At 37.5% G+C, this 27227-nt stretch overlaps 5 protein-coding genes and 1 non-coding gene across 10 annotated transcripts; 5 read left to right on the top strand and 1 right to left on the bottom strand.

The window, feature by feature from the left end:
* Positions 1-120: 120 nt before the first annotated feature.
* Positions 121-1906, top strand: LOC104813955 (protein ELF4-LIKE 4). 2 transcript variants are annotated; one of them, XM_010541785.1, is made up of 4 exons: positions 121-354; positions 713-811; positions 928-1310; positions 1599-1906. In XM_010541785.1, exons 3-4 carry the CDS (start codon positions 970-972, stop codon positions 1609-1611), a joined length of 354 nt encoding a protein of 117 aa, XP_010540087.1. In that variant the 5' UTR covers positions 121-354; positions 713-811; positions 928-969; the 3' UTR covers positions 1612-1906. The 2 variants fall into 2 exon arrangements, with proteins under 2 accessions (XP_010540087.1, XP_010540086.1); XM_010541784.1 differs by lacking the exon at positions 713-811.
* LOC104813956 lies at positions 1786-4402 on the bottom strand. 3 transcript variants are annotated; one of them, XM_010541786.2, is made up of 9 exons: positions 4171-4402; positions 3777-3863; positions 3529-3608; positions 3335-3430; positions 3171-3248; positions 3020-3082; positions 2534-2707; positions 2349-2444; positions 1786-2017 (listed from the first exon to the last, which is right to left on the bottom strand). In XM_010541786.2, the coding sequence occupies exons 1-9, from the start codon at positions 4355-4357 to the stop codon at positions 1940-1942; spliced, it is 939 nt and encodes a 312-aa protein (XP_010540088.1). In that variant the 5' UTR covers positions 4358-4402; the 3' UTR covers positions 1786-1939. The 3 variants fall into 3 exon arrangements, with proteins under 3 accessions (XP_010540088.1, XP_010540089.1, XP_019058071.1); XM_010541787.2 differs by lacking the exon at positions 3020-3082; XM_019202526.1 differs by lacking the exons at positions 1786-2017; positions 2349-2444 and having other exon boundaries at positions 2590-2687.
* A 2206-nt stretch (positions 4403-6608) lies between these two features.
* LOC104813954 (coatomer subunit zeta-2) lies at positions 6609-9970 on the top strand. The gene is made up of 7 exons (XM_010541783.2): positions 6609-6774; positions 7762-7921; positions 8040-8187; positions 8286-8363; positions 9280-9364; positions 9510-9580; positions 9739-9970. The coding sequence occupies exons 1-6, from the start codon at positions 6751-6753 to the stop codon at positions 9567-9569; spliced, it is 555 nt and encodes a 184-aa protein (XP_010540085.1). The 5' UTR covers positions 6609-6750; the 3' UTR covers positions 9570-9580; positions 9739-9970.
* A 3666-nt stretch (positions 9971-13636) lies between these two features.
* On the top strand, positions 13637-20822 carry LOC104813953 (probable phospholipid-transporting ATPase 4). Of its 2 annotated transcripts, none has more exons than XM_010541780.2 (11): positions 13637-14239; positions 14883-16882; positions 16968-17078; positions 17217-17493; positions 17569-17657; positions 17756-17843; positions 18153-18362; positions 18494-18619; positions 18809-18907; positions 18997-19188; positions 19283-20822. In XM_010541780.2, the coding sequence occupies exons 2-11, from the start codon at positions 15060-15062 to the stop codon at positions 19967-19969; spliced, it is 3702 nt and encodes a 1233-aa protein (XP_010540082.1). In that variant the 5' UTR covers positions 13637-14239; positions 14883-15059; the 3' UTR covers positions 19970-20822. The 2 variants fall into 2 exon arrangements, with proteins under 2 accessions (XP_010540082.1, XP_010540084.1); XM_010541782.2 differs by lacking the exon at positions 13637-14239 and adding an exon at positions 14266-14722.
* Positions 20823-22754: 1932 nt separating this feature from the next.
* LOC104813952 (protein phosphatase 2C 16-like) lies at positions 22755-26169 on the top strand. Its single transcript, XM_019202549.1, is given in 6 exon segments — positions 22755-22926; positions 23480-24560; positions 24725-25018; positions 25020-25073; positions 25168-25273; positions 25675-26169. Coding segments are annotated over 5 exon segments (1578 nt in total). The 5' UTR covers positions 22755-22926; positions 23480-23771; the 3' UTR covers positions 26010-26169.
* Positions 26170-26294: 125 nt separating this feature from the next.
* TRNAS-AGA lies at positions 26295-26376 on the top strand. Its single transcript has one exon. It is a non-coding gene; the product is annotated as a tRNA-Ser (tRNA).
* Positions 26377-27227: the final 851 nt, after the last annotated feature.

Genomic DNA, 27227 nt, shown 5'->3' with positions numbered 1-27227 from the left:
GTAGGGAAACGGTAGTGACTACGGATTACCTGACACAAGTCTTACGGGTCGGATTTATGAATCGGATCCAAATAACCCGCTCCAGATGGCTGCTTCTCTTTTACCTCCATATCTCTGTTCTGCACATTGAGATACAGAGAAGCACAGAACAAGAAAAAAGACAAAATTCATAGAACATTGTATATTCCCTCAGATCTCACTGTCTCAAACTGTTTATCTGCAGAGGACAAGAAGATTCCTTTTTCCCCTTCGACCCGAAAGTTGTATAGGATTGTACGGTAAAAAAGGAATCTTGTTTGTTTCCCGAGAAAATCAATTCGATTTCACTCCGTTTCGATGGTTTCTGATTGAAAGGTAAGGAAACTGAATCATGCAGGGCAAAAGCCCTTTCCTTGTATCTGCTTATGGCTTGTCAATCTATTGAAAGTTTTAGCCTAGTTTAGGTTTTAGCGATATGGGACATTAACGCACATTCCTGATTCCCTGATACTGTCAGTGTTTAAAGTAAAAACTTTTAGGCCTTCGTTTTTCTCTTTTGTAGATAGATATCTTTTGAGTTTGCTGAAAATACAAAACCCCTTTTTTTACTGGATTCGGATTTGCCTTTTTTGGCTCCGCCATGTTAGATTCTTGTCCGAATCTGAAGGTTTTGAGGTTGAAATGTATCTGGGCACGTTGTACTGAAAGGATTGTTTTTTTTTTTGTCTTAAAGTGTACTCGAATATTGTGTAAGATGATCGAGGGGCTTAGAATGTTGATCCAAGTCAAGGTTAATGGATGAAAAAAGATACAGTATGATGAACAGTATATTGTGAGTTTTCTGGTTTCTGTAATCTAAGCTTTCTTGTGCTTTCTATTGCTGAATGCTGAGACAAGCTGTTTCTCTTCTTTAGTCTCGTGTTTTGATTTGTACTGATTGTGCTGTAGGGGGATAAGATTAGTCAAGCTTTGGATTTGGCTTAATCTGAGATGGAGGGAGATGTGTTTTCTGGATTTGAAGACAGATGCCATGTTGATGGGAAGCTATTGCAAAGCTTCCAGAAGAGCTTTGTGCAAGTTCAAGACATTCTCGATCAAAACCGACTGCTGATCAACGAAATCAACCAAAACCACGAGTCCAGACAACCGGATAACTTGAAACGAAATGTGGGTTTGATTAGAGAGCTCAATAACAACGTTAGAAGAGTGGCCAACCTATATGCAGATCTTTCTAATTCTTTTGCCAGATCTATTGATGCTTCATCAGAAGTTGAATCTATTGGGACCTTCAAATCTGATGGTAAGGTCAACCAGAAGAGATTAACATCAGGGTAATGAATCTACCAAACCATACTTGGTCTTTTTTTAGATTCTGAGCTAATTGTTTATGGAGTAAGAATTCCATTTTATACATGATATGTGTATTGCTTGTTGGCCTCAAGAAGGTTTACTCATATATTTTCTGTCGAAGTTATAGCTGCATATGTTCTTCATCTCCGTGATTTCAGACAAGGGTTCTTACCGGCTTTGGCCATTTCTTAATTCAGCTAATGCTCAGATCGACATTGTTATCGTACTCGTGCAAATTGTTTCTCATATTGCCATTGATTTGGATGTAGGGGATCTGTATAATCTTCCAACAAAGTCATTCTTACCTGAAAGATGCCTTTGGTAATGAGTGGAAAAGCAAGTGTGGAACCAAAGAACATGGTTCTTCCCACAATGACAACTTTTAGAATCCCACCTAATATTCTGCAGAGCTAATTTTGATAGTGATGATGGTGATGATGATGATTACAACGAAGAAAAATCAAAGCTTTCATTGTTTTCTTTAGAAACCCGTCTCAGATCTGCACACGACATAACTCTCTTCCTTATGAACAGAGAATATGTTGTTCATGAGTAAAATACATTTGGTGTTTGATCATGTGTTGTTCTTCTCGTTTCATATTCCAAGCTGCTACTCTGCACTCCGAGTCTCCATCAGTTTTATCAGACGCCCTTCCCAGTCCGAGACAACCTCGTCTCCATTCGTAACCTGACCAAAGCATCAGTAACAGATGATCAACATGTTTCTGTTGGACACTTGAAACACTGTAACCAGTCTTGTAATAATATATGAACTTTTCTTGTCTGTTTCTTAATAAGGGAAGGTAAAATGCTTATCAGAAGACGCAGGGGAAGTATAAAGAGAGTTCAATGGCAATAAGTATACACCACAGTCTGTGTTCATTGTAATGAACTGAACTCAGTCGCTAAACAGACCCTTGAACATTTCCGAAACCCAAATAGGTTCAAAGGAGGAATTTTTCAAACAAGATGTCAGTGTTTGTTCGAAACATAAACTATTTGAGAAGAATATTACCTACCTCAAATATCAAACCCTTTGGGGGAACCACACTTAGAGCTTCAACACATATACAAGCAGCGTCTTCCTTGCTAAGACTTCCATTTGCTGCAGCTCCCTGTTCATTGTAAAGTGTTCTTTGAGACCAAACAGCAATATAAACAGATATTTTGTTTCATAAACCGAAGAAGAAGATCAAGAAATTACTGTTTTAAAGTTGAAGCCTTGCTTTCCTCCAGGGCTGTTCTCCAGCTTCCCTGTTCTGATGATCGTATAAGGGACAGCTGAAGACATAACAGCAGTCTCATCTTGCTCGGCCAATTTTCTTGCATTGTTTTTCACCAAAGCTTGAATTCCGTCGCTGCTCCCATAAACAGATAACTGCAGCCTTATTAAACGATAATCTTTCAGGAACTGTACATGTCAAAAGGCAAAGTTTCTGTTCCAGGTCTGCAAACTAGTGCCAAGGCTACTTGTATAAACCCTCCAATGCTTTTAATGTTGCTGATACAAACTCTACCAGTAAAATGTTTGACACTATCGAGCATAGTCATTGAGTGAAGAAAATTTGCAGACAGGATCTTGTCTGCCCATGTTGAATTGTTTTCACATGGATCTTAAAGGGTATACACTATTCATGATGTGGGAATTGGACAAACACAAGGCCAGCGATTCATGCAGACGTATCCTTACCTGAGACAAGAGAACTACATGTTTTACACCTCTCAAGCTCCTGATATTTGATAAGAAACCTTCCTGCCAATGGACCAAGACAGGAAATATTCTCAATGTCTTATATCAGTACAGATCTGTGGTGAGAGAGGAAAGGCTTCAGAAAACATACACTTGGTGATATGATTGCACGAACACCTTTTAGAGCTTTCCTTAAGAAACTCTTATCATTTGCATCCCCGCTCATTGACTTCACAATTCAAATAAAGTTCCACCGATTATTTTACAGAGAGAAGAGAAGGAAACCGATCAGGGTTATAACAGGGTGAAACCTACCTCTACATAAGTTCCAAAGGCTTCCACGGCTTTTCTTTTGTCCTTGACAAGTGCTTTAACCCGAGTCCTTTTGACAATTAGTTGCAGTATGATCATCTACATCAGCTAAAAGATTACATTTTTCAGTCTCTTTCATCTTATCAAAACCAAGTTTTCTAAATTTTCCATAAACTTTCAATTGCACTGAAACACACCTGACCCAGATCACTGTCTCCATCGGTCACAAACACTGCATCTCTGCCTCCATCATCATCATCAACCTCTTCTTCTTCTTCTGCAGGGTTCCAAATGAAAAGGTAACAGATCACGATACATTGACTGAGTGTGAACCCAATACATATTTAGCTTGTTCATCAGTCACAATGTCACTGTTATACTTTTATCAATGTGCCAATGAAATGAAACCAACACAAAGATATAAAAGAAACAATGTTAAACAAACCTTCATTTTCTTGGTCTTCTTCTGTTAAAGATCCATCCTTTGGCAAAATATCAGGCGCCCCATACCATTTCCTCAACTTTGGTCCCCCTGAGAATGGGAATTCAGTTAAAGAAACCTCAGACAAAGCACAAAGACAAGTAAGCAACCTGGTTTCTGTTTGCAGATTAACTAACTAGCTGATCTTGATGCACCTTCAAGTTTTAAAGATCAACCGAGTTTCTCTGAACTCGTCACTATACACATATATATTCACATCACAACACACTACATCAGGAGGGTAAATTATCTGACATTTCCCGCAAAAATCATTTTTCCCCAGAAACCCGTAAGAACAAAAAAGATCCATATGTGTTATAAATTACCGGAGAAAACCCAGAAGAATAAAAGACAATACCTTCGATGTAATCGAGGATCTGATCCACGAAACTGATTTTCTTCTTAGCGAAACAACGAACAAGACGTCGTTCTCCGGATTTGAACAGTAGATTGGGCTTTGGTCGTGAGCAGTATTGATTCAGAGAAGAGAAGAGTAATGAGGATCCTTGGCCGAGGAGAGACGAAGGAAGAGAGGAACCCGCCATTGATGCAAGATAAGGTTTCCTCTTCTTCTGCCAGTCTTTTCTCCTAAACCCACCGTTCTGTTAATCCTTTTAGCGCGAAATCCCGGTTCGCTTTGGCTTCCGGTTCAACCGCAACGATCTTGTACCGGATAATACCGGTTTGGTCTAATTCAAAAGACATTAGTCACGGTTAGAATTGGATTAGCTGCAATTAGATCTGAACCGTTAAATCTATTGGCTAATATCAACCGTCCGATCATGACGTCGGACGATAAGCTCTATCGCGTGTTCCTCCCTCTCTGCCAGATGTTCAAATTTCCGTTGTCTTCTTCGATGTATGTCTCGTCTCCACCGTTGACGAGATTCTTCTGGCATTTTCTCAGCAACCAAGGAGATGATTTTACTCTTTCATTTTAAGTTCGTGATTCCGGCTGCGCTGATTCTTGTTAATGGCCTTCTCTCTGATTCGTTTTCGTTTCCCTTGTTTTTGCTTGTTAGATGTTTCTTCTCCCCGCCATGGAATCTCTCCAGTGTTCTTCTTGTTGCGTTTCGTAAGGTTTTGTCTGTTTAATGCCTTTATCGCATGCTATTTTTCCTGTCTGGTTACCGAGAAATGAGATCATGATTGTCCGGATCCCGTGATACTTTCGAGTCCCTTTTCTTCTGTGCCATGTTCTTGTTTCAGATGCACGATTCAACGGGTTTTGCTTGCGATTTTGGCTTTGATGATGACTTGTTTTGACACGATTTTCATGTGAATTCTTGTGGTGTGTGAGTTCTTGTCTCCTGGGATCCTCTCAGAGACCTTGTTTTTTTTTTGGTAGTTTGACCTAATTTGGTAGAACCAGGATTCGGGGCATTGTTGCTTGAATGATTCTTCCATGTTCTGTCACTGGGATTGGCCCCTTGTTCATGATCATGCTCAAAGACTGTACTGTAGCAATGATCATCTGTCGTGCTCTTAGCATTGATTCAATCCTCCCTTGGTTCCGAATCCGATGGTTCAGAGAGGTGGATAGCCATTTGGCCAATGCTTACATTAAACAAATGGAGTTTGTTAGTTCTCCCTGAACTCTCTGTCACAAGTTCTTGGAGTTCGGAAGCTCCCACATCTTTGTTAGGAATTCGTAAACCGATTTGGTTTCGGGTCTGGTCTCGATAATTATTCGGTTCAGATCGGTTATTAACCAAATAAATCACGCTTGTTTTCTCTATGATTTTTTTACTGTGGAAATTCCCGTTATACTTGTTGCTAAGGGTGGGCGTTTTGGAAAACGGTTCGGGACGGGAAGGGATCGGTTCGGTTCTTTCGGTTTTATAAAAATAGATACCAATCGGTTTTTATATTGTATTCGGTTCGGTTCGACTCGGTTTCGGATTTTATTAAAAAATGATAGATTTTCTTTAAAAATATTCGGTTTTTTGGGATTTTTAAAGTTCGGTTCCGGAAAAATTCGGTTCTCTAAAAATGGTACCGTTCGGAAATTAAGAACGGTTTCGGGTCGAAAAAAATACCGTTTTTCGGTTCGGTTCGATCCGATTCTGAAGAACCGAACCGAAATCCCCAGCCTAGGTGTTGCGATTTTCTTTATACATTTTTTTCGTCAAATCGGGATGTGTATAAAATTAATTTATCTAAAACCTTTAAAATCATTTTGATAAAAAAAAAATCAACTAAAAATTTAAATTTTTTATTTTTTTAGATTTACAAAAACCAAAATCTAACATCTAAAATTTAAAAAATAAAAATAAAATTTAAAACTCAAAATAAAAATTAATACCATTATATATATATATATTGGTATGGATCACCTAAAAACTATAGGACTCAGAATTCAAAGAATAATCCAATCTCTATTTGAGTTTGGAATTTGAATCTATATTTTCATCTTCAAAAGAAAAAATAATTACTATAAATTACAAGACAAAATTATAAGTAAATATAATAATAAGAATATTTTTAAGATAAATTCGGATATTAATTGATATTCTAATATTGAATACAAATATTGCTATCGGTACCTTAAAAGCCTTGATAAATGGTGGCAATATGGTTCAACGCTGTATAAAACATTATGGGCTCTGATATGTTTTTTTGGAAACGGCAGGCCCAAGAAATGTGGACTCGTTAACGTGAGCTTTAAGTAACCGTCGATCTGTCTTTAGATCCAACGGTCCATATTAAAACGGCCCACTCCTAGTTATATAAAAAAATAAATTTTGAAAAAAATTACATATATATATATATATGTGTGTGTGAATAAATAAATAAATAAAACGGAGAGAGCTTCGGATCTGCAAAAGGTCGTGACGGAGCCTGCAGTCTGTTTGTGTAACAGGATCACCTAGAGCTCCACATTCGCTGAAACTCTCTTCTTCTTCTTCTTCTTCTTCTTCTTCTCTCTGGTTCATCAATGGCTCCATTCTCTTCCTCCGCTGTAAGTCTCTCTCTGTCTCGTTGATGATTCTACGGTCGGGACCTTGAGGGAAGGAATCATGTTTCTACCTATTGTTACATTTACCTCATCTCTACTGGAACCTGCTTTCTATCTGCTTGAATTGTTGTTTTTGTGTTTATAGATCGTGTGATTTGCGTATTTGGGGTGGGAAATTTTGGGGGAAATGGGATTCTGTTGTTCATTTGTTCAGATCTGGAGGTTTTTATTGATCTTTCTTCTTCTCCTAGAATCACCATTCAATCCTTTGAGTTTGGTGTTCCCCGCTTAGGAGATCTGAGACTTAATCAATGGATCCTGATCTTGTTCATCTGGAGGCTTGATTAGGTTTTGTTATGTTGTTAGGAAACCTTGGTTCTGTTCATGAATTGTTCTGTCTCCTGAAGTCATGTGTCTGGTTGATTCAGTGTCTCTTCATCTTTGGTTACGGTGGCTGGCTTAGGAAATGACGGATAATACAGTACATCTACTGAATCGTAGTTTTTTTCTATTTCGTGCTTATATTTTCGGATACAGAATTACAGTACCTTACTTCTGTTGTGAGGGCCTGGAACCCATGATTCCCATCTGTCGTAGCAGTCACTTCATCCTGTAGGTCTGTATTTCTAAAAATCTGTGATTGGCAGTTATGGGGAATCCACCTAGAAATATTGGGTTATATAATTTGTATTCAAAAGCATGTATATGTAGCAAAAGGGATATAAATGGGCAGAACCTTTCATCGGGCCTTAGATGCTGACAGCTGATTTCTCTCAGTCGTTGAGCTGGGCAAATATGAACACTATATGCTTAGTTGATGATGAACTCTGGGATGGATTTATTGATAAGATTGGTGTTGTCTGTACTCTTTTAGGCATTTTTGCTGCCTTGTCTTCATGGAAATTCAACTTTTTGTTGTCTTTTTTGGGTTACCACTATCATATCTCTCCGAATATCCCGGCTGTTTTATATTGTTTCTTCGTTAAGCAGGATTCATGTCCAATGGTAAAGAACATTCTTCTGCTAGACTCTGAAGGGAAGCGTGTGGCTGTCAAGTATTACTCAGATGATTGGACGACTAATGCTGCTAAGCTGGCCTTTGAAAAGCATGTGTTCTCGAAGACCTCTAAGACCAATGCTCGTACAGAAGGTAAGTGTCGTTATGATTTGGCTGTCTTAGCTTTACATGACTTTGTGTATGGTATTTTGTCTTGTTTATCACTTCTAGATGTGTAGCAAAGTTTGGGTTTGTATGTCACCATGTGCAGCTGAGATCTCACTGTTGGACAATAATATCGTCGTCTACAAGTTCGCCCAGGACCTACACTTCTTTGTAACTGGGGGTGAAAACGAAAATGAGCTCATCTTATCTTCTGTTCTTCAGGGATTTTTTGATGCTGTTGCACTTCTTTTGAGGTATTGCTTACCGGGACTCAATGCAATTTGTGACTCTATACCTGTTTCTTGATCTTCGATCTCTGCAATCAACATGTATCATCCTATCTCTCTTGCAGAAACAATGTGGACAAGATGGAAGCACTTGAGAATTTGGATCTCATCTTTTTGTGCCTTGATGAGATGATTGATCAGGGGTATGCTTGGTCTTAATTTAGTTTCACAGTTTCTTTCCTGAATAGACATGCAACACTTGTTATTCTGGGTGTAGTTTTTCTTGAATTAAGGCAGACTTATTCTTTAGACAAAAGGGAAGGTCATTTGGAGGGAGGTTTAGACTGATAGATAGATGTTGCATACAGAAAGCCGTGTTACTTCAGATTTGAACTGACATCATATGGCATGTGTTGTCTGAAGTAAACTATAAATCGGCTCCTGCAAAATTTCCGTGTTTTAGTTATCGCTGGATGCATATGAGATTATATTTTACACACATGTTTCAAAACATTTACCTCCTTTTGGACTTCCTATGATGGTTCTCTATTGAAAGATCGTATGCATGGTTCCAAAGTCTTGAGGTGTCAGTTAGACAATCAAGCGTTTCCTTATCCCTTTTCCTCCATTATAACTTAAAGAACTTATTGTCTTGGCAATTGCACGGATACTTTGTAACCGGAACTGGTGATATCATATTTAGTTTGGAATTTACCATTTGAGCTTATGCTTATGATAAGATTTTCACCTTAGTAATAGGAAAATAATAGACTAGACAAGTACTTTTACTCTTTTAGAAAAAAAAAACACATTAGATTGTTCACTTGAGCATATGACCTTGTCAAAATGTTTAGCTATGTGCCTATGGAATAGCAGGGTAGGATTTAGTCTGATACACTTTTCTTCAACCATTAATGGCATTCCGATGAAAAATTCAATAGGTCCACGAGGTCGCATGGTGCCTGTATCTATGTATACCGATGTATTACCTCCCTTAACATGGCAACCAACTTGGTTGCCCATAGATTTCTTTGGCCATAGAGTGAAATTCTTTTTTCTTGGAGCTCTTTTAACATTTTTTACTGCACTCGTTTTCCGTTTTGTTGTGCTGTGTATCAGGATGGTTCTCGAGACAGACCCCAATGTCATTGCGGGAAAGGTGGCAATGCAAAGCACCGAAGCTGGCGGGTCACTGTCCGAACAGGTAAAACAAATTCTTCTATCACCTATTCAGCATTCCTCTGGATAAAGAAATCAACAGTTTGACACTGCCATTTACCGATGATTGTTGCCAAAAAGTTTGCAATTTTTCCGAACCCAACCTTCTTCATGTTTTCCACAAACCGCAGACGTTAACTCAAGCACTTGCGACGGCACGCGAGCACTTGGCCAGAAGCCTTCTCACATGATTTTTCCTCTGGTACGTCCTCGTCCTCGTCGTGGTCAGAATAGAATTCTTACTGATCTGAGAAACTTCTGTCTGATTCAGAAGTTCAGAACATCATAGAGCTTGATGCTTTTGCCACAATTCCTTTGTTCTTATTTTTTGTTTTCCACAACTATGTTTTTGTCAAACAGGGAAATGTGCTTCATCAGCCTTTTGTTGGAAAGAATCCTTTGGTATTTGGTATTACTGGATTTGGATCTCCTCCATATGTTAGGGTTGTTCTCTCCACTTCTAAGCTTTTTGTTTGATCTGTTTGTTATTCATGTCCTGTCTTTATAGATAAAAACCTCTGACTCCCCCGTCTTAGATTTTTTAACGAATTGAATCATAACCAGAAACCACATGATGGAAACTTTATATATATATACACATATAAGAGAAACTATGTGCATATATTTGTTAGGGGCAAGTGTCCATGATGACCCACCGTATATGCACATGTAAAATATTCATCAAATACATACAATTCTATATTATAAAATGTAATTTATTTTTCATTATCGTACACGAATCAGAATATACCTATCTATATATAAAGAATAATGATATATCTTTCAATAATATCTTATTTAAAATTATTAGAAAATTCATGTTGCGTCAATTGGTTAACCGGCAAATTATTATTTCAAGCCCAACTTTACATTTCGACAAGGCAAAATGCTACATAAACCAATTTTTTTTAAACTTATGGTATTAAAAAAAAGGGTACGAGTTGAATTATAAAATCTGCTCTGAGAAGCTATTATGTATTTTGAGTTTTTGTATAGTTTTATTTTTAAGATCAAAATAGATAATACCAAAATATTTAAAAACTATATATAGGAGTCAAGTCAATGAAATCATGACAACTCTCTTTGCAAGTTTCTGTAACAAACGAGATAAGGGAGTTCAAAGACTTTGGCACACGAAAGCAACCTTACTGTATTTTTCATCATTCCCTTTTTTTTTTTTTTGTTAAATGTGATTGATCATTCCCTTTTTGTTTCCAACACGCTTTACACGTCTTCTCATTATATATATATATATATATATATATATATACACACATACATATTCACGTCTCATCTCATTATATGTGTATATATATAAGAATTTGTGGTATATAACTTTATGCAAATGATAGATAATGACTCCCTCTAATACTCATCTCCATGTGATACTTTAAGTCTAATTGATTTAAGAAATACCATTAATATTATTTTTCATCAAAATTCTCTATCGGAAAATAATATATTGCCCGTATATAATATATCTCCAATCCTAAATTTATCCTCAGCTTAATTTATACCATCATTTAAAAATAATTGTTTTTTAATATTGGTAATTAAATATTCAATATTGTATAATTCCCTCTTTCTTTTTGTCACGTAAGAACCCGACACACGCATATGAAATTTAAATTTCCATGTTTTTTTTAAAATTCGTATATCTATCAAAAGAATATAAGTCTTGATTTTAAAATTATTGTATGCCCAATTTTATTTATTTAATTTCAAACCTGAATGATGCATTCAAAATCATTTTATTGATCAAAACCAGTGTCGGGCAGTCACGTCGCCATTGGTGGGAAGCCTCTATGTAGGACCCACGTTCTCCAACTGTTAATCTTGGCCGTCCATTTCTATAGATGACATTGGTCAAAGGTCAAACAAACCGACGGCTGTCAACGCCGCACTTCACAGACAAATGGACGGTTGAGATGACGTGTCACATACGGCCTGTTTTGTTTTCGGTATCATTGTGCATAGGGGTGGCCATTTCGGTTATTAACCGAATAACCGAGCCGAACCGAACCGAATAAGACATAACCGTATTCGAACCGAATCCGATATCAAAACCGAACGGTTATGATTTACTTAAACTCGAAAAACCGAAACCGAAACCGAACCGAACCGAATAAAAAATAACCGAAAAAACCGAGAGAATAACCGATATTTTTTTTGGAAAATTGAACTTTTTACCAAAACCGAACCGAACCCGAACCGAAAAATAACCAAACCGAACCGAACCGGAATTTATATAAAAACCGAATGGTTATAGTTTTTCTATAACCGAAATAACCGAACCGAACCCGAACCGAAACCCGAATTGGCCACCCCTAATTGTGCAATATTCGTAAGTTGCACTGCATATACATGTTATATATATAACATGTATATTGTCTGAATTTGAAATGTATACATATAAAATTATGGCTTCATTAGAATATTCACCGTTTCACAGAATACATTTTTTGAATATAATATTTAATGGCAACTTTAAGTTAGATAATTAATTGCAACTATATCAACTTATGTATATGTATATATTATCAAACAGGTCATATATTTTACAAGAAAAAAAATGTTTTATTTTTTGAAGGGACTCCAGAGAGAGGTGCACCGAATGCAATTTGTAGAATAATTGACGCGGCGAGAATACTTAAATAATTTCTAATTATTTTATTTGAGATAAATTATGATTTTTTATAAATTATAAAATTTATGTTGCTAAATATTTATTTGGGTTTTAAATTTTTGATTTTTTTAAATATTTAATTTCAATATTCTATTGAAAATAAATAAAAATCCAAAAGGATTGATATACTAAATATTAAGGAAATTAGAACTATTTAGATAATTATATAAAGTAGGGAATATGGCGTGGAAGGGGGAAAGGAAATCACGAGGAGAAGTACAAACACATACCAAGAAAAGGTAATGGCGATTATCCTTCGAAACCAAGTAAACCTTTTGACTACCATTTACACATAGATACATACACATATATATTATACACACATATGTGCATGTATATGTATCTGTATGTGTGTATGTATATGAGTGAGTGCCTGTCTGTATCGATGGAGGGAGACGTTATTAGCGAGTGATAGAGAAATCTTTTGTCAAGTCATTTGCGACTATGCACTGAAAAATCAAAATCTTTAACCATTTTCTCATCCACATTGTCTATATTTCCATCCAATTTGGATTTCACGCCAATATATATATATATATATATATGTATGTATGTACATATATACACGTAGGGCATAATCGCGAATGTTTTATTGGATTTATTTGTGTGAGCAAAATTATCCGAAAACTGTAATCATTTGAAAATTTGATTATTTTAGATTTAGATAGTAAACACGTGTTATTTATGGATTTTGTTCTAGATTCAAATATTAAAATATTTGTGAATAGCCTAATTTATTACTAAATTTGTCATCTTTTTGCATTTATTATGAAATAATCAGATTTTTTTTTAAATTTTACTTATAAAATTTATAGAAATAATTTTTATTTTCAGTAAAAATCCATATAAAAAGCTCAACTTTGAAATTGAATAATATTTTTTTCTAGTTATTATAATTCGAATATGCTAACAAATTTAAATATAAAATCCGTAATTAACTTTAAAATCTACAATATTTTTATTTAAATTATACATAAATTTTTTCTTAAATATATATTTCTAATCCTGATTTATTTTTTTTTATCCGCATGAGCCCTAATTAGTAAAAAATTACATTTTATTATAATCTGTGTTTTTGGGTAAGGATATTATAATTTGTTATATATAGCCTTCATATTTTTAATTAAGAAGTAATCCTTCACATACTATGTTTTCATATGTACAGCCAAACTCCATTCTTGGATTAAGAAAAAAAAAAGATACAAAGTGTCTTCTAGAATCCTCTCTTCTTTTATTTGGCAATATAGTTTGCAAAATGTTTTTTTTAAAAAAAATCCAATAATTGATATTTGAAACTTTATATTAAAAATAAATAAATACAGATAGGGTCCACATATGAGAGGAAGGCATGTAAAGAAGCCATCTTTTCTCCCCATCGAGAAGGAAAAGGGGTATTTGGCCACGTCATCATTTCAAAAATTTCGAATTGTTCCAAAACTGTTCAAATGCATGAATTCAAATTGTTATGCAAAATATGTTTTGTTTGAATATTCGCACTGTTTTTAGAAAATACTAATAAATTTACGAGTCTTCTTTAGCCTGAGTAGATATGCTGCTATTATGACGTGATTTATTAAAAAAAAATATTAGATTTTTTAATGAGAGACAAATTAATTGCAAATTTGTTTATAATTGTTCTGTAATTTAGATTAAATTCGTTTCACGCGTCGAAATCGATGCAGATTTGGTAATGGGTAGATGGCACACAACTGAGAATTGTTCCTGATGAAGAATGTAATCTGGCTAATATAAACCATTTACCAAAGTTAATTTCTTTCTTAATTTTGTTGTTAATCGAAGATTAATAAGATCATTGTTGAAGAGAGAGAAGTAAGAGGCAGACGAAGAAGAAGAAGCACACCCGAAAGCTCCTGCATTGCTTCAGAGAGAGAGAGGGGGGAGGAGAGAGAAATCGGGCAGAAGCTTGTCTCTCTCTAAAACCCTATTCTTTGTCCATCATTGGGGGGTTTTCTGAGAATAGCCGAGAAGAAAGAAGAAGACTTGAGGGAGAAGGAGAGAGAAAGTCGCTTCTTTTCCGTCTTCTGCTTTGAGTGGAGCTTTCTGGTGCTTGATCTGACATTGTTGACCAGCTCTAGGCTCGGAATCAGCTTCTTGCTGAATTGGGTTCCTGTTACTTCGTCCAATCATATTACGAAACAGAGGCTGTGATTCCGGGTTTGTCTCCTGATTTGCTGTTCCTCCGACCAATCTGGTTTCTTGCCTTGTCTGAAAACGTGTTATTGGGTTCAAGGCCATGCCCATATCTTTCCTTTTCTTCAATTGAGTTTGCGTGTTTTTCTGCAATTCCTTCTCAATCATTATATATCTGAATTTTCGGATCAATCGAGATTTCGATAGTGTCCCCTGTTCTTAGTTCTTCCGTCACTGTAAGAAAGAGACAAATGTGTTCAAATTTAAATTCTCTTCTGGTCATTGTTTCTCCCAGTGTCTTTCTGCTTCATCATCGGAGTTAGATTTACGATTTTTATCGATTCAAACGGTTAATTAAATCTTTACAACTGGGGGTTTAGTATGGATTGCTGTCTCATTCAGATTCGAGTCTGCCGACAAAACTTGAACACCGTCTTTTGGTTTTATTTTCAAAGTATGGTGCTTTTTTCATCTTCGAGATGAACTCCAGAGTTTCGAGCATCCTAGGTTGTGCTTTTTGTACCATGTCCTTTTCGTACGGTTTCCGAATTTTGGGTTTGTGCCATTTTCGGTCATTTTGTCATTCTAATTTCAGCCACCAAACTTTCACTTCTGCAACACTACGAGTTGGGAGATCTCGGCTTGACTTGGGTTTATCCTTTTTCAGGTTTTGCTCAATCCGACAATTGGTGGGCATAGGAGTTTTGAAGCATTGATTGACTATCCTTGGTGAAAGGGTAGACCTTGTAGTGGCTGATGGTTACAGTATAGATCCTGTTGAAGGGCACAATCGGTTTTCTGTTTCTGTTCGTGGTGCATTGCTCTTGAGTTGAAGTTCAAAGAAATGGCACGAGGTAGGAGGAGATCGAAGCTACGTCTAAGCCATCTTTACACTTTCGGATGCCTTAGACCGAGTGCCGTTGAGGGTGAAGAACCTCATCCTATCCACGGCCCGGGATTCAGCCGGATTGTGCATTGTAATCAGCCTCATATGCACAAGAAGAAACCTTTAAGATACCGTTCTAATTATGTCTCCACGACGAGGTACAACCTAATCACTTTCTTTCCTAAGTGCCTTTACGAGCAATTCCACCGTGCTGCCAATTTCTATTTTCTGGTAGCTGCGATTCTCTCGGTGTTTCCTCTCTCGCCGTTCAACAAATGGAGCATGATTGCCCCTTTAGTCTTTGTTGTCGGGCTTAGTATGTTAAAGGAGGCTTTGGAAGATTGGCGTAGGTTTATGCAAGATGTGAAGATAAATGCCCGGAAAGCTTATGTTCGTAAAGGTGATGGTGTTTTTCGTCGTAGAACGTGGAAGAAGATTAAGGTTGGTGACATTGTGAAAGTGAAGAAAGATGACTTTTTCCCCGCCGATTTACTTTTGTTGTCCTCGAGTTATGAGGACGGGATTTGCTACGTAGAGACTATGAACTTAGATGGCGAGACAAACTTGAAAGTGAAAAGGTCATTGGAAGTGACATTGCCTACGGATGACGATGAATCCTTTGAGAATTTCAGAGCAACGATTAGATGTGAGGATCCAAACCCGAGTCTTTACACCTTTGTCGGTAACCTGGAATATGAGCGGCAAATCTTTCCTTTGGATCCGAGTCAGATTCTTTTAAGAGATTCAAAGCTTAGGAATACAGCCTATGTTTATGGAGTGGTGGTATTCACGGGTCATGATACTAAAGTCATGCAGAATTCGACAAGCTCACCTTCGAAAAGGAGTAGAATTGAGAGGACAATGGACTATATCATCTACACTCTTCTTGTCCTACTCATTCTAATCTCGTGTGTCAGTTCAACCGGATTTGCTTGGGAGACAAAGTTTCACATGTCGAACTGGTGGTACTTACGACCCGATGAGCCCGAGAACTTAACCAATCCAAGCAATCCCATTTATGCCGGGGTTGTCCATCTCATCACTGCTTTATTGCTTTACGGATATTTGATACCCATCTCTCTCTACGTTTCGATCGAGGTCGTAAAGGTCTTGCAAGCAACTTTCATCAATCAAGACTTGCACATGTATGATCATGAAAGCGGGGTCCCAGCACAAGCACGGACATCGAATTTGAATGAAGAGCTAGGACAGGTTCACACTATCCTTTCTGACAAGACAGGAACTTTGACATGTAACCAGATGGACTTTCTCAAGTGCTCAATTGCGGGTACTTCTTATGGCGTACGTTCCAGTGAAGTTGAGCTTGCTGCTGCAAAGCAGATGGCTTTTGACGTCGAAGAACATGGTGGAGAAATGTCTACTACTCCAAGGGCTCAACCTAAAGCTTATGGTTCATGGGATAATAACCGAAGTAGGCAAGAGATTGAGTTGGAGAGTTGCGTAAATCACGAAGGCGAGAATAATCCAAGAACTCCCATAAAGGGGTTTAGTTTCGAGGATATCAGACTCATGAACGGGAATTGGTTGAGTGAACCACATGCAAATGACATTTTGATGTTCTTTCGTATATTATCTATTTGTCATACAGCCATTCCCGAGTTGAACGAGACGACTGGCAAGTATACCTATGAAGCAGAATCGCCTGATGAAGCTGCTTTTCTTGTTGCTGCAAGAGAGTTTGGTTTCGAGTTCTTCAAAAGAACCCAATCGAGCGTTTTTGTTCACGAAAGGTACTCTTCTTCGGGCCGAACAATTGAAAGGTGAGGATAATATATAACTTTTATGTTGTACCCTTGCATAATTGCCTTTGAGCAAACCTTATTGAATGCCAGAAAAAAAATGCAGGGAGTATAAAGTTTTGAATTTGTTGGACTTCACCAGCAAAAGAAAGCGAATGTCAGTGGTTGTACGAGACGAGGAAGGGCAGATTCTTCTGCTATGCAAAGGAGCTGACAGGTTAGCCCAAACAGAAAATTTTAAAGCTTTTTTAAGTGACGAACGAGTAGGATGTTTTGCCCTAGCGTTCCCAGAATATATTGTTTGGTTTTTTTGTCACTTCATCCGTATCATGCAACCCTTTCTTGAAATTTGCAGCATCATCTTTGAACGGTTAGCGAAAAATGGACGGACATACTTGACACCTACTACAAGACATTTAAATGAATATGGAGAAGCTGGGCTACGTACACTAGCACTTGCTTACAGAAAGCTTGATGAGGATGAATATTCAGCTTGGAACGCCGAGTTTCTTAAAGCCAAAACCTCGATAGGTTCTGATAGAGACGCCCTGCTTGAGAGGGTATCAGATATAATCGAAAGAGACCTAATCCTTGTTGGTGCTACTGCTGTGGAGGACAAACTGCAGAAAGGAGTATGAACTAATCCTGAAGTCCAATCCTTTTTCCATCTTGTTTACATTTATTTAGTTTTGTTTCCATGGCTGTAGGTTCCACAATGCATAGATAAACTTGCCCAAGCTGGCCTCAAGTTATGGGTTTTAACTGGGGACAAGATGGAAACTGCAATCAACATCGGGTTAGTAACTTTGCTTTACTTTGAATGTAACATAGAAATGAGAAAAGCTGCTTTATCTGTTAAGTTTTAATGATTCAATTGCTTGTTGTGAACTGCAGATTCGCTTGTAGTTTACTTCGACAAGGCATGAAACAAATCTGCATTACAACCATGATTTCAGATGGAGGCTCCCAAGACTCCAACGGGGTATGTATTGCGATAAAAAAAAGGGTTTCCGATGCCAAGAATTGATAAAACACTGCATCAACACTTACTAAAATTCCTTGGCTTGCCAATCAGCTGAAAAGCTTATAAATTGTTCACTTTTGTAAAAAAGAAACCAAAGTTGCTTGAAGAAGCAGACCTTAAAACCGAGGTTAGGGTTCTTGAAAGAGAGCTGATAGGTATGAGTTTAGAGCTCTGCTTAAGAGAGATATAATGATTCAATTGATTCTTGAGTGATCTCTCCTCTAACTAAAATCTGAAACTCATTTTGCATTTCCATCATTGAATCAGGGCATTAAGGAGAATATCTTGAATCAAATCACTAATGCTCTACAAATGGTCAAGCTGGAGAAGGATCCACATGCCGCTTTTGCTTTAATCATTGACGGGAAAACTCTAACTTATGCGCTGGAGGATGATATGAAGTATCAGTTCCTGGCATTGGCAGTCGATTGTGCATCAGTCATTTGCTGTCGTGTCTCTCCCAAGCAGAAGGCTTTGGTATATTCCCTTTTCATTTTTCTCTTTTCCTAGCATTTATCGCCCAGCTATATAATTTACAAGAAAAATGATAGATAAAGATTAGTTTTTTCTTCTTTTATTTATCGTCTGTTTCGTTTTTCTATACAAAGGTAACAAGGTTGGTAAAAGAGGGAACTCGAAAAACGACATTGGCAATCGGTGATGGTGCAAATGATGTGGGAATGATTCAGGAAGCTGATATCGGTGTAGGCATTAGTGGGGTGGAAGGTATGCAGGTCAGTGATTTCTCTTCCCATCAAACTCTTAAGAATACATTTCTCGGGTAAATTTGTGTGTTTTTATGGCTGTTTCTCCTGTAACCTTTGTTCTTGGTGTGGGAAAATGTCTCTGGATGTAGGCTTAGTTTCAATCTGCTTATTCATTCACCCATCTCTACATTTTTGTCAAATCCTGTTCTTGTGCAGGCTGTTATGGCTAGTGATTTTGCTATTGCACAGTTCCGGTTTTTGGAAAGGCTTCTCGTCGTCCATGGACACTGGTGCTACAAAAGAATAGCTCAAATGGTAAATATACGCTTGTGTGCCTATATTTGTCCACATCCTGTTCTACTGTAAGTAGTTCCGGTTTCTTACATATATGTTTCTTCTTCCAGATTTGTTACTTCTTCTACAAAAACATTGCCTTTGGTCTCACTCTCTTCTACTTCGAGGCGTTTACCGGGTTTTCTGGCCAGTCAGTATATAATGACTACTACCTGTTACTCTTCAATGTTGTCCTTACCTCGTTGCCAGTGATTGCATTAGGAGTCTTCGAACAGGACGTTTCCTCTGAGATCTGCTTGCAGGTGGATTTCGTTACAGATTTTGCCTTGACATGTGAATCATGAAGCTAACTGATCTTAACTCATGCACAAAATCTTTGGTTTTTTCATTCTACAGTTCCCGGCATTATACCAACAAGGATCAAAAAACTTGTTCTTTGACTGGTATAGGATACTTGGGTGGATGGGCAATGGTGTTTACTCCTCTCTTGTCATATTCTTCCTCAACATCGGAATTATATATGAACAAGCTTTCAGAACTGGTGGCCAGACAGCTGACATGGATGCCGTTGGCTCAACCATGTTTACTTGCATTATCTGGGCAGTGAACGTTCAGATCGCTCTAACGATGAGCCACTTCGCTTGGATCCAACATGTCCTGATCTGGGGAAGCATCGGTTTATGGTATCTGTTCCTCGCACTATACGGGATGATGCCCCCGAGTCTTTCTGGAAACATCTACAGAATTCTTGATGAGGTTCTTGCGCCTGCGCCCATATATTGGGCAGCCACATTGTTGGTCACAGTGGCCACTGTTCTTCCCTACTTCACTCACATATCTTTCCAGAGATCCTTGAATCCACTGGATCATCATATCATTCAAGAGATCAAATACTACAAGAGAGACGTCGAGGATACAATAATGTGGACCCGAGAGCGTACAAAAGCACGGGAGAGGACTAAGATTGGGTTCACGGCCAGGGTTGATGCTAAAATCAGGCATTTAAAATCAAAGCTTAATAAGAAACAATCGAATATGTCTCAGTTTTCAACTCAAGACACAATGTCCCCAAGATCATTATAGATTTCTGATATTCGGGTTTCTTTAGAAATCTCTCTTAGGGTATTCTTTCAAAACTTTCAGTATGCAGAAGCTGGGCATTCTCCAGGTTCATCCTCTAGTAATGGTGGATTGATCGAGCTATTCTCTGGTTTTTGATACAGATGTTCACCAGAGACAGATGTTGATGCTGTTGTGTGTTAAAAGGAAAAAAGAAAAGGGGTTTGAGCGAGTTGCAGTGAGAGCGTGTAAGAGAGTAGGTGATGGTTTTTCGTCTCCCTTGGGTTCTCTTGTTGTTGAGAGGCTTTCTTACAAGACTTGAATCAGAAACAGACTATACATAGGTCCTTGTGTATAGTTTTAGGACAGAATGCAAGTATGCAACATAACAGTATCCCATCAACATCTTGTCTTACTTTGTTTTGGCCAACAACCTTTTCAAATCATTTCATGATTCTCTGACACTGACATCAAGCAAGATGCTGTCTTTAGGTTTTACCATGGCCATATATATTCATTTGCCATCTGAAGTGTTGCTGTTGCATATCCGCATACTGTAGCTTCTTCTGTGCTTTTGTAATGTTCACTGCTTGTCCTTTTCTTTATGAGAAGAAAGGGTTACAAAGAACCAAACCTGGCTTGTGGAACTGAGTATAGTGTTGTGTCAGAATTAGGTTAATCTTCTTCTGATGCAAGATCTCTTAGCTTATCCAGCAATGGCGACAGGCCAGAGGCGAGATCGGGTCTGTCCTTTTTCCTCGGCTCACAACACTGCAAAGCCGGTTTAGCCAATGCCAAGGTTTCTTCCAATGGCCAATCTTCTACATTTGGATCATATATGTGTGTGTACATATATATATATATATCATTATATTGATCATGTATGTAATCTGATGGCCACCGTCGGCCATCGCTTTTATTTTGCTCAGCGACATCTCCGATCAAGCCCCAAACCCTAAATCTCTGTCTTAATGGATCTCAGTTACTTGCGTTACAAGAATAAGGCAAGAACAGAGCCGTTTCTATTTCTGATATAACCTCACAGCAACTACTTCTTCATGTCTTTGATCTCCGACACAAAACTGAACCCAGTTGTGCCTCCGACATGAATCTCAAAATCTCCAACGGTGGAGGAGGAAAGCCAAAATGGTCAATAAATAATAACTGGTTGCAAAATAAACTTTTTATATTAGCTCTCAATTTGTCATCATCGTTGATGATTATTATTATTATTATTATTATTTGGTATAATATTATTATTATGAATGGTAAGCCATTTTTTTTATGTTGAGGAATTTATTTTAGTTGCACTGGAATAATGTTGGACTTGACTTTGTCGGTGGCGGTGTTATTTATTGAATGACAAGTCAACTCTCACGGAAATTTTAGTATTTGTTCTAGTTATTGTAACCCAAAGAAAATGAATTTATTTATTAAAAAAAACGTATATAACTGCTCTAACTTTTACAAAATTTTATATAAATAGCTAAATTATAAAATTTTTATATAAATATCTAAAAATTTTAAAACTTTATAAAAATATCTAAATTTTTAAAAATTTCTCAAATAAAATTAAAATCTATTAATGATATTTAATTTATAATATAATCTATAAAAAAAATTGATAAATTAACATTCGGATTCGTTAACAAATATTGTTTTATATTATTTTATTTACGAGATTTTTAAAAATATTTGTATTTCAAGATTTTTTTAGATATTTATATAAAAAATTTATAATTTAAATATTTATTTAGAAAATTTATAAAAATTTAAAATATTTATATACGATTTTTTAATTTTTTTTTAATATTTTCATACAAATTTATATTTAGATGGTGTTTGTTAGGGGTGGACAAAATAATCGAACCCGAATAACCGAATCGAATCTGACCGATAAATACCCGAATCGAACCGAACCGAATAAAATTAAATAACTGTTTGGTTATGATTTTTTGAAACCCAAAATAATCGAACCCGAACCGAACCGTACCGATTAAAAATTATTAACCATTTGGTTATAAATTTTTATAAACCGAATTAACCGAACCCGAACCGAACCGAACCGAACTATTTATATATCTTCATTTATATATATTTATATACATATATGAATATTTATATTTTTGATTTAATAATTATTTTATTATATTTTAAATGCATTTTATCATTGTTATTATTATTTTTAAAGTTTGTATTTTATCATTGTTTTTAAAGTTTGTGTGATATAAACATTAGAAAAAAATATCTTTATTTATTTAATAGTTTTATATCAAAATATAAATTTAGATATTATTATTTTATATGTTAAAATAATTATGATAATATTTTATAATATATTATATTTGAATATTTTTAATTATAAATGAATTTATTTTTTAAATATTATAATCGAACCGAAACCGAACCAAATCTTTATTTGGTTATAGTTTGGTTATAGTTTTAAATAGATAAAACCGAACCGAACCGAACCGAAATCGAACCGAACCGAACCGAATAAAATTAATTAACCGTTTGGTTATGAGTTTTAATAATCTGAAATAACCGAACCCAAAATAACCGTAACCGATTAACCCGTAACCGACCGTTCGTCTACCCCTACTGTTTGTTGGTCGACAAGTGTCCATGGACGTGACCTTTTAAGAGAAAAATTAAATAAGGAAAAAGGCAGAAAATAATGAAAAGGACAAACGTTTCAAACGATGCGAGACAACAAGCGCATACGTGGCGCCCGGACAGAGCCTACGGTAATAAATACACAAAGATTATAATTACAATTATAAAAAAGAACCAAAGAAAAATAAAAAGAAACATAGAGAAAAAGCATTTCCTCCGCACATTATTCCCCCTTCTCTCCAGTCTGATAGAGTAGAGCCTCTGGGCAAAGCCAAAGCGTTGAGAAGCTTCTTCACTCCGTTCTTGTTTTCTCTCCGTTTAATCAGTTTTTATTTTCTCGAATGCGAGTATCTTTGATTCAACCGGTAAGCTCCCTTTTTTTCTTTATCCTATGGTTTTTTTGTGCGTTTTTTTTTCCTTTTTTTATATATGTTCGTCGTGTCAGTAGCTGTACTCGGAGGATTACTGATATGAAATCCCCCTGTCCTCTTTTCTGTTTTTGAATCGTGTGATTTCTACAGCAAATGGGTAAATCTTTTTTCCTTTGATTTGTTCCAAGCAAAGCTTGAAAATCTGGTTTTGTTGTTGTTAGATCGAGGGGAGAACCCAACCCATGTTGTGGTGGCATATGTGTCTAGGAAGATATAAAAAAAGGTTCGACTTTTTAGGGTATTCTTGTGATTCGTGTGTATTAATTTCTTCCCCTTTTTCCTTTTCAATCGATTCCTTGTTTTTTTTTTCTATCTTCAATTTCACATGACCCTTTGTTCTTGACTGGATAAAGTTTTGAGCTTTGAGTGTCTTGTCGTCTCTGGATAGGGTTAAACTTTAAGGGGGTACTGATAGCTGGATAGGGTTTTAGGGATTTGCAGCTGGTCCTGATGATTTTGAGTAGTGATCAAATCTTGTGAAATACAGAGGATCCGAGGCATAGATCCGTTGGTTTCCGCCAGATCTCTTCATTGGTATGCTCTTGTTCTTGATTTGCTCTCTCTGCCTTATCCGTGTTAACTATGCGAGGTTCGTGTCTGAAATGGATGAAGTGTTACCGGAGAGATTTGGTAGCGAGGGGAAGAAAATGATGGAAATTATTGGATGGTTTGAGCCCATCTCGGAGAAGTTGTAGCCATTCAGCGTTTAAAGTAGAAAAATTCATTACATTAGCGGTAGCGGCGGAATTTCTGATACCAAATATTGGTCTGAGAAGGTGATGGAAGAGATGTCTCCAGCAGTTGCCATGACTTTGAGTTTGGCTAACTCCATTTCCGATAACTCGGGGATCTCATCACCGGTGGAAATCACTCGGCTAAAGCTTGTTACTGATGCGGCCGGCATGTTATCTGGTTCGGCAAATCAAAGTTGTAATAACATCGAGACAGACTCTGCACTGGAAGTGGATTCAGAGTTAGAGGAGAAAGGTCAAGTAGGAGGACCCGAGTCTTCTGCAAATGTCTGTGATGAGACTGTTCAAGAAACGGACGAAGATGAGGTATTATCGGTCGTGGGGGAGGACGCGAGTGCAGTCATCAGCGAAGGGTTATTAGTTGTGGATACTGGCTCGGAAATAAGCTTGCCAGATACAATGGAGATAGAAAACGGGCGTGTTATTGCAAAGGCGATTATACTGGGGGAGACGAGCATAGAGCAGGTTCCAGCAGCGGAAATCCTTATCATGAGCGTGAATCCAAATGCGAAAGCTTCAGATGGGTCTGTCCTGAATGCTTCAGAGGTGGTCATTCGGTTGCCCGAAGAAAAGAATCATCTCTCAAAAGCGGGGAGCAGGAGTGTGTTTGAGCTGGATTGTATACCTATATGGGGCATGGTTTCGATCTGTGGGAACAGGCACGAGATGGAGGATAAGGTTTCCGTTTTGCCTCATTTTCTGAAAATACCGATCAAAATGCTGATCGGGGATCGTGTTATTGACGGGATGAGCCCCAGTCTCACTCACCTCACTGGGCACTTTTTCGGAGTTTATGATGGCCATGGGGGCTCACAGGTATGTTGTAATTCCGAGAGTTCTTTGACCGCTCTAAGCGCAAGTTGTTTTGTCCCGTTCCTTTTGTCGGTAAATGAATCTGAAAAAACATTCTGAATGATGTTTTCTTTTGATCCGAGCCTTTTGTATTGTATAGTGGTTGACTGGGAAAGAGATCCTTGCAGGTTGCTGACTATTGTCGTGAGCGAGTCCATTATGCTTTAGCCGAAGAGATTAACCGAAGCAAAGCTGAATTAGATAATGCGGATAAGGGCGAGAGTAGGCAGGTTCAGTGGGAAAGAGCCTTTACCCGTTGCTTTCTAACCATCGATGATGAGATTGCAGGGGGCAGACCAAATACCGGTTCTTCTGACGTTGTTCTCGAGGCCGTTGCTCCCGAGACCGTAGGATCCACCGCCGTGGTTGCTTTGGTTTGTTCGTCACATATTATTGTTGCCAACTGCGGTGATTCAAGAGCGGAGAGCGGTTTTATACCGCGGCAAAGAATCAATGGCTTTATCTATTGATCACAAAGTAATGCAATGCTTTTCCAGTTTTCCTCTTCTCAGGTTTCTCCAGGATTTGAGAACTTAAAGTCCGTTGATCGTGAGGCTAATTTTCTTTGCAGCCGGATAGAGAAGACGAGTATGCGAGGATAGATGAATCCGGAGGGAAGGTTATACAGTGGAATGGAGCTCGTGTTTTTGGTGTTCTCGCTATGTCGAGGTCCATTGGTAAGTGTTCTTTGCCAATTCCAACCCTTCCTTCACTTGAATAAAAAGTGTTTGTACCCATGAAGAGGTAGGGTTGGGTATCGATCGGATATCCGTGATTTTTTGGCTTATCAAAATCGAAACCGAATGTCTAGGGTCTTATGATACCGATCTTGGACTCATTTTGGTCGAGTAACCAAAGATTGGGTATCCGGGATAATTTTCGATTGCTCAGGTATCCGAATTCGGGTATAAATACGAAATTTCAAAACGAGTTGACCAAGGTCGGGTATCTGAATTTTCGGTTTGCTGAACGCGAACCGAAACGTGAACAGATTTCAGTATGTCAAAGCCCGCAAGAACATAACTCTCCAAGAGGAAACATGAATACCCGAGTTTTCGCCTCTGGACCTCTTTTGCAGGTGACAGATATCTGAAGCCATGGATAATCCCGGAACCCGAGGTAACGTTCATACCACGAACCCGGGAAGACGAGTGCCTCGTACTGGCAAGCGACGGGCTATGGGACGTGATGACAAACCAGGAAGCATGCGAAACGGCCAGGAGGCGGATCCTGCTGTGGCACAAGAAGAACGGGAGCCCGGCCTTAGCCGAGAGGGGCAGAGGGGCGGACCCGGCGGCTCAGGCCGCGGCCGAGTACCTCTCCGTGGTTGCCCTTCAGAAGGGGAGTAAGGATAACATGTCCGTCGTTGTGGTGGACTTGAAGGTTCAGAGGAAGTTCAAGAACAAGTCTTGATGTCAGTCTCCCTCCTTTTTTTCTCATTTTATTGATTCCACGTTGTCTGTCGGGATGGGGGAAATAAAGAAAAGGACGAAAAAAAAATGAGTGCAAGGTCCATTTATTTTTTTCCTGCGTGTGTATTAAGAAAGGAATAGAAGAAGTGTTTTTGTTAGTAGGGGGAAAATGTAATGGATGGATGGATGGTGATGGTGATGGTGATGGTGATGGTGATGGTGATGGTGATGGTGAGTGAGGAAATTCTTTGGATAATTAAATAAAATTGAGCAGACAAACGCATTGGTGGGCGTGCCGGAGTGGTTATCGGGCATGACTAGAAATCATGTGGGCTTTGCCCGCGCAGGTTCAAATCCTGCCGCTTACGTTTTGTTCATTTTTCAACTAAATAAAAGCCTGTGGAAAAAATGTTCAGCTATTTTAATTTACTAATTACATAATTTGAAAATGATAAATGCAAATAATACCAACGATTATTTTATATATTATTACATAATCAAAATCTAGTTTATTCGTCTGACCGTCCACGTGATCCCTTTCTGAAAAAGTTCACCAGCATCCTCTCTTTGTGAGCCACGTCATCTTATCCATAAAAGGAAGACATAATCGTGTGCTCCGCGTTATACGCTAAGGAAAAGTTTAAGCCGCCCATTCCGATTACTGACGCGTGGATGACACGTGTCATGATCCAGCACTTGATTTTACGCCCCTCACTGAATCCGTGGATCGTTTCGTGATCTGCTCCAACTATATCGGATTTTTATTTATCAATTCACAATTGTATAATATAAAATATTATTATCGATTTAGTGACAATAATATATATCTGTATATATATCAACAACAAATTTTAAATTTGTATAAGGAGAAAAGACTGACTTATGCATACTGTAATAGAAATATTTAAATATCTGTAAAAAACATATTTTCTATCAATGAAATTGAAACCTAAATTAAAACACAAACGACAGAAAAAAAAACTTACAATCGAATGCGTATATTTTTTTTTTCAAAAATGTAAAACATAAATTAAGAAAATAATAAAATCGAAACAAAAAACAATAATACCTCCGGTGTCTTGAGATTTGCAAAGACAAAAAAAATGGTATTGAACGAATTAGTGGCATCCAAGTCTACATTGATTTCAGAGAACAATCCATTCTTTATTTTAATACAATCTTTAAAAAAAAACATTACATATTGAATATAAAGATTCTC

The sequence above is a fragment of the Tarenaya hassleriana genome, unplaced genomic scaffold (assembly GCF_000463585.1).
Source record: "Tarenaya hassleriana unplaced genomic scaffold, ASM46358v1 Cleome20, whole genome shotgun sequence".
Classification (NCBI taxonomy): Eukaryota; Viridiplantae; Streptophyta; class Magnoliopsida; order Brassicales; family Cleomaceae; genus Tarenaya; species Tarenaya hassleriana.
The sequence above is the reverse complement of the archived record's forward strand: the minus strand, read 5'-3'. Positions and strand labels throughout refer to the sequence as shown.

Bases quoted from the DNA above. Each gene is read 5' to 3' on its own strand.
- LOC104813955 (XM_010541784.1), top strand. From the start codon at position 970: ATGGAGGGAGATGTGTTTTCTGGATTTGAAGACAGATGCCATGTTGAT.
- LOC104813956 (XM_010541786.2), bottom strand. From the start codon at position 4,357: ATGGCGGGTTCCTCTCTTCCTTCGTCTCTCCTCGGCCAAGGATCCTCA. The intron at 3,864-4,170 runs GTATTGTCTTTT...TCCCATTCTCAG, and splicing joins GATCCTCGATTACATCGAAG to GGGGACCAAAGTTGAGGAAA. The intron at 3,249-3,334 runs GTAGGTTTCACC...TGAATTGTGAAG, and splicing joins CCTTTGGAACTTATGTAGAG to TCAATGAGCGGGGATGCAAA.
- LOC104813954 (XM_010541783.2), top strand. From the start codon at position 6,751: ATGGCTCCATTCTCTTCCTCCGCT. The intron at 6,775-7,761 runs GTAAGTCTCTCT...TTCGTTAAGCAG, and splicing joins CTCCATTCTCTTCCTCCGCT to GATTCATGTCCAATGGTAAA. The intron at 9,365-9,509 runs GTAAAACAAATT...CACAAACCGCAG, and splicing joins GCGGGTCACTGTCCGAACAG to ACGTTAACTCAAGCACTTGC.
- LOC104813953 (XM_010541780.2), top strand. From the start codon at position 15,060: ATGGCACGAGGTAGGAGGAGATCGAAGCTACGTCTAAGCCATCTTTAC. The intron at 18,908-18,996 runs GTAAATATACGC...TTCTTCTTCCAG, and splicing joins ACAAAAGAATAGCTCAAATG to ATTTGTTACTTCTTCTACAA. The intron at 19,189-19,282 runs GTGGATTTCGTT...TTCATTCTACAG, and splicing joins CCTCTGAGATCTGCTTGCAG to TTCCCGGCATTATACCAACA.